Source organism: Lepidothrix coronata, unplaced genomic scaffold (assembly GCF_001604755.1).
Source record: "Lepidothrix coronata isolate B3197 unplaced genomic scaffold, Lepidothrix_coronata-1.0 Scaffold259, whole genome shotgun sequence".
NCBI lineage: Eukaryota > Metazoa > Chordata > Aves > Passeriformes > Pipridae > Lepidothrix > Lepidothrix coronata.
In genome coordinates, this window is record NW_016690439.1 from 605129 (window position 1) to 610367 (window position 5239).

Genomic DNA, 5239 nt, shown 5'->3' on the forward strand with positions numbered 1-5239 from the left:
TAATTGGTGTTTCTGCTCCAAAATTTCAGAGTTTGGAGCAGTTTTCAGTGTGTGTTGGAGGAAAAAAAAATAAAAATCCAGATTTCTGTTCTGCCCCTGACTACACTAAAGCAGATTGACTGGAACTGTTCTGTCCTGGTGCTGAAATCTTTCTGATAGGACACCTGGCTCAGAGCTCAGCTCTGGCTCTGGGGCAGTTTGGGGACACAGGGTTGTGTTCCTGGGCTGTGTCCCCGCTGTGAGGGGCTGGATAAAAGTCAGGAGGTTTATTCTTTGTTCTCAATGCACGACAAGCTCCTGCCTTGCCCTCAGGAGAACTGTCTGAACCTGCTTTCAGGGCCCCAAGAGTCTTCAGGAGGCATTTCCAAGTTCCTCATTTCAAAGGGGTTTTTTTTCTCTTGCACCTGAAAACTTTCATTTTCGTGCACTGGGAAAGTTTTGGGGTTTTTTTCCACTTGAACGTGGAAACCTTAAAAGCTGCCCTGGGAAAGGGGGTCTGTCACACACCGGAAAGCTGGGAATGCCTCAGGATTTCCTGCTGGATCTGAGCTCCCTCCTGTCCCGAGCTGAGGTTGGGAATGGAGCAGCACAGTTTGTTCCTAGCCAGGCTCCAAACCCCGCGTAGGTTGGCACATCCCTGCTCCCTGTGTGGCACAGGAAAGGGCTGTTTGCCTGTCCTAGAAATCTGTTGAAACATAATTTCACAACAACTCGTGGAATTTGGCAGGTGGAAGATAAACAGTTGGAGCAGGGAGCACTTGGAGCAGCAAATCCTGCAGGCCTGGGGCTCTGTGGGGTGGACTGGCTTTAACTGGGGGTTATCTGGGGGCTCAGGCTCTGAAATCTGGTTTGACAGAGACACTTCAGCTGTCCCAGGACATCTGGGGCACTGAGCCAGAGCAGGAGTGAATGAATGTAGAGGTTTGGGTTGTTTGGTGTTTGGTATTGTTTTGATTGGTGATGAACCTCCAGAAGCACAAACTGAGCTGCACTGAGAGCACCAGGAGCTCGAGTGAGCTGTGTCAGAGCACCAGGAGCTCGAGTGAGCTGTGTCAGAGCACCAGGAGCTCGAGTGAGCTGTGTCAGAGCACCAGGAGCTCGAGTGAGCTGTGTCAGAGCACCAGGAGCTCGAGTGAGCTGTGTCAGAGCACCAGGAGCTCGAGTGAGCTGTGTCAGAGCACCAGGAGCTCGAGTGAGCTGTGTCAGAGCACCAGGAGCTCGAGTGAGCTGTGTCAGAGCAGTGCTGGTGTTCAGCACTCTGAGGTGCTCTGGGGGAGGTGACTGAGGTTTCCTCTCCCTTGGATGCAGGATGACCTGGTGCTGACCAGCTCCTGCTCCACTTTGCCCATGGCACCACAGCCCGGGTGCTGGAGGTGCCTTTGAAGTGTCAGTTGCTGCCTGGGGAGGAAAATGGGCCTTTGAAACTCCACAAACAACGTGCTGCTTTTTTTTTTCCCCTCCTCCCCCAGAGCACTTTTGCTTTCAGATGTAAATTTTCTCTTCCTTGTAGCTCAGCCTTAGTTTTGCTTTTTTTTTTTCCCTTGGTTTCCTCCAAGAGTGACTTGTCTCTTCCTGTTGGTGAGACGTGTAGCCAGGGGAGCTGAGCTGGAGAGAGGAGGAGATGCAAATCCTTCCTGCTGAGCTGGGAGGACCCAACTGGCAAAGTGCTGAGTGATGAATTGTTTCGCTTTTAAAAAAAAAGAATGGAAAAAAAGGCCTGGATAAGAGAGGGAGCTGTGAAATCATCCCCCAGATATAAATAACCTCTCAGGGGAAACACCTACGCTGCTAATGAAAGGAGAGAGAAGAGCCAGCAGAGGGATTTTTTGGGGGGTTTGTAGAGAAAAATTGCATCACCCTGAACGTAATTAAACATGGGGTATAAAACCTAGAAATGAGGAATAAAAATAACACCACGGGCTGGAATTCTGTGGCATCAAAAACTTGGGAAATGTGGTTTTCTCTCTCCCCCCTCCTCCCTGTGTGTTGTTTGTACAGATGAAGTGCTGAAAGCAGAGCAGCTTTTGGGGCAGAATGAAGGGGTTTGGTCACTCAGGAGCAGTGGAGGCTGGAGAAGGAATGTGTTTTAGTTACTGTGCTCCAGTGAGTCGTGGTTGTGTCAGCCTAGCTAAGCTGGACTCAGGGCTCTGTGAGAGGCAGGTTGGGTTAGTTGAACTGCCCTGGATTTTATTGGTGTGCTCTGGAAGACAGAGCTGCTCATAAATGCCCACGTGTGTCGAGTGGGAAGGTTGCAAAACAGCCAATAATTTGGGATTGATGGGAGTGGCAGCTGAGCCAGAGGGGTGGGGATCTGCCTTTTCTGGGCTCGGTGGGTCGCGCTTCAAACAGCAGAAAAAAGCTGCAGTTGGAGAGTTCTGGCTTTGGCATTGTTGGGCTTTCTGTGGAAATCCAAACTGCTCTGCAGGAGGTGGCTGTAAGGGGGGTTAAGGTGGATTTTCTTGGCAAAGCTGCTGATGCTGGAGGCCCCCAGAGGCTCCTGAGCTCCCAGTCTGGGCAGTGCCACAGGGAAGAGTCTGGGCAGTGCCACAGCTCCAATGTCCCTGGGCACGGGGAGCTCGGGGTTTGGGGTGGAAGTTGTGGGGTTTCTACCTCGAGGGTTTCACTGCACACCCTGTGCACGTGTGGGGCTGGGGTTTGCTCCAGCTGCCTGGGAGCAGGAGGCTGGAGCTGATCCAGGCTGGAATTTGGGCCCTGCTTTATTTACATTCCACATGTCCCAGCCCCATCCTGCCTGTCCTGCCAGGGCCCCGGGTGACCTGGAAGTGCTGAGGGAAAATGCTGAGTCAGGCTGTGGGACAGGGCAGCTGCAGCACTTGGAATGCTGAGGTTTGAAAATCACCTTTCTTCTGCTTTCCTTTCCCTGTCAGGCACCTCCCTGGGCATACATTGCTTGTGCTTGTGGCCTTTTCATCTACCAGTCCCTGGATGCCATAGATGGAAAACAAGCCAGGAGGACAAACAGCAGCACTCCCCTGGGAGAGCTCTTTGATCATGGCTGTGATTCCCTGTCCACAGGTATTGCTGTTATTTCTAGTTGAACTCGGAGGATTAAGTGACTCTTATTTCAGGGATTAAATCTGCAATGCCCAAAAAACAAAAAAAGAAAAAGCTTTTTTTACTGAATGCAGGGCTGAAAGGATCATTTTTCAGCTCAGAAGGTCACCTTTCTTTGCACCCTGGAGCAGCTGAGTTGTCTCCTCTTGTGTTCCACTGAAAACAAAGTGAAGCATGTGGCTGATTCAGCCTGAGCCAGCACTTTTCTGGGAGGGTTCAACAGTGTCTTGGCTCTCAAACATTGTCTGTAGGAGTCCTTAGAATGCTCTGTTGGGTTATTTTGGGGTGACTCTCTAGGCAGGTCTGAAGCCCGAGCAGTGGGACTCTGCAAGTCTTGAGTTTAGGATTAAAAGATTAAAATTAAGATTAAAATCAGCCAGATCAGTTCCTGGGGAGGTGGAGGGCACTGAGCCAGCCTGAACTTTAACCCCATTGCAAAAAAAATCCTGGAATATCCTGAGTTGGAAGGGTTCCACAGGGATCACAGAGTCCAGCTCCTTGTCAGGTGGTTTGGGTTCCTGAAATTCTAAAGCTTTAAGTTTTTAGGATTTCTCTAGCAAAACTGTGTGTGAAAATGTGGAGGGGAAAGCACAGATCCATTGGGAATCCCAAATGACAGACCTTGGATTCTATAAATCAGAAAATGGAGGGGGGGGAAATGCCCAGCAAATCTTGGATCCAGGAGAAAACCCCCAGACCTGCACAAACCACCCGAGTCCCTTCATGGGACTGTTTAGTGGAGTAAAACCATGGGAGACTGAGAAACCCTCAATCCTGCAGACTTCTAGTGACTGATGTGCATTTCAATACCTATTTTGCAGTTTTAATTATTTCTGAGGTGTTTTGTGCAAACCTCCCCAAGGCCACTCCCAGCACCGGGCCCCGGGTGTAGCTTTGCTTCTGCTGAGGATCTTGACGCCCATGTCCCACTCTCCCTTTTCACTGAGTGACTGATTTTCTCCTGCAGTCTTTGTGGTTTTGGGAACTTGTATTGCTGTGCAGCTGGGCACCAACCCTGACTGGATGTTCTTTTGTTGTTTTGCTGGGACATTCATGTTTTACTGCGCTCACTGGCAGACCTACGTCTCGGGCACGCTGCGCTTTGGGATGTAAGTACCTCCCCCGGAGCAAACCGGAACCTGACCTCGGTTCTTTGCCTCATTCCCTGCCCACTCTGTGCCCTCTGTGCCCACGTTCCCCTCCCTAGAGCTGTAGAAAATCGTGTGTGTCCGTGGAGACCCTTAGAGCTCGTGGCAGCTGCTGTGGGATGTGTCCCGGGTGTTGCTTGTGAAGTCTCCCTTTGTCCTGGTGGTTAATTAGGAGCTTTTTGATGTGATCTAAAGCTGAATAAAGAATGGGAAGTAGCTGCTGTTCCGTGCCAGGAGGGTTTGGTCAGGTGGTGGCAGTGTGGCTTTAGCACTCAGTTAATCTTGGTGCTGCTGTGACGTGCAGTTAATGTTTGTTATTGACCACAACTCCTCGGATTCTCTGGAATAACTGAGACTGAGCCTCCAGGTTAAAGTCCTGAGCCCCTTTGGTGTAGGCTGGGATTCTGTTCATATGGAGTGAAAACTCTGTTCATATGGAATGAGAATTCTGTTAATGATGGAATGAGAATTCTGTTAATGATGGAATGAAAACTGCAATGCCAAGGAAGTGAAGAGCTGAAATCCCTCTTCCTGCTGGGTGGGGGGTGGAATACAAGGATTCTCTGGCCTTAGTGGGGAAATAAATGTGTTTTATTTGAGGATTTATTCTCTGTTTGCATCCCTAGGGTTAACAAATTTATTTCAAATAAATGGGCTGCAGAATGGAGGGGGGTTGGCAACTGGGAACTGAAATTTGCCCTCAGTTTGTGGGATTTGGAAAGAATTCTACAACAGCCCCACCCAAGAGTCTGACAGAGTGTTATTCACAGTTTATCGTCCTGGATTTGTAGGTACAGAGTGTTATTCACAGTTTATCATCCTGGATTTGTAGGTACCCAGGTGCTGCTAAACCAGCACAAAGATGGGCCTCTTGTCCAAGGCAGCTTTTATTGGCAGGACACTGCTTTGAGAGTGCAGATTCTCATGAGAAATTTGTGTTTCTGCTCCAAAATTTCAGAGTTTGGAGCAGTTTTCAGTGTGTGTTGGAGGAAAAAAAAATAAAAATCCAGATTTCT

General features: G+C 49.5%; 1 protein-coding gene across 4 annotated transcripts in view; it reads left to right on the forward strand.

Moving 5' to 3' along the window:
• Positions 1 to 5239, forward strand: part of CEPT1 (choline/ethanolamine phosphotransferase 1) — a 28996-nt gene that overhangs the window by 5878 nt on the left and 17879 nt on the right. For all 4 annotated transcript variants that reach the window (XM_017835526.1, XM_017835525.1, XM_017835527.1 and 1 more), the window contains 2 exons: positions 2889 to 3036; positions 4043 to 4184. In XM_017835526.1, the coding sequence (XP_017691015.1) occupies positions 2889 to 3036; positions 4043 to 4184 (290 nt within the window). The remainder of the gene's footprint in view (positions 1 to 2888; positions 3037 to 4042; positions 4185 to 5239) is intronic.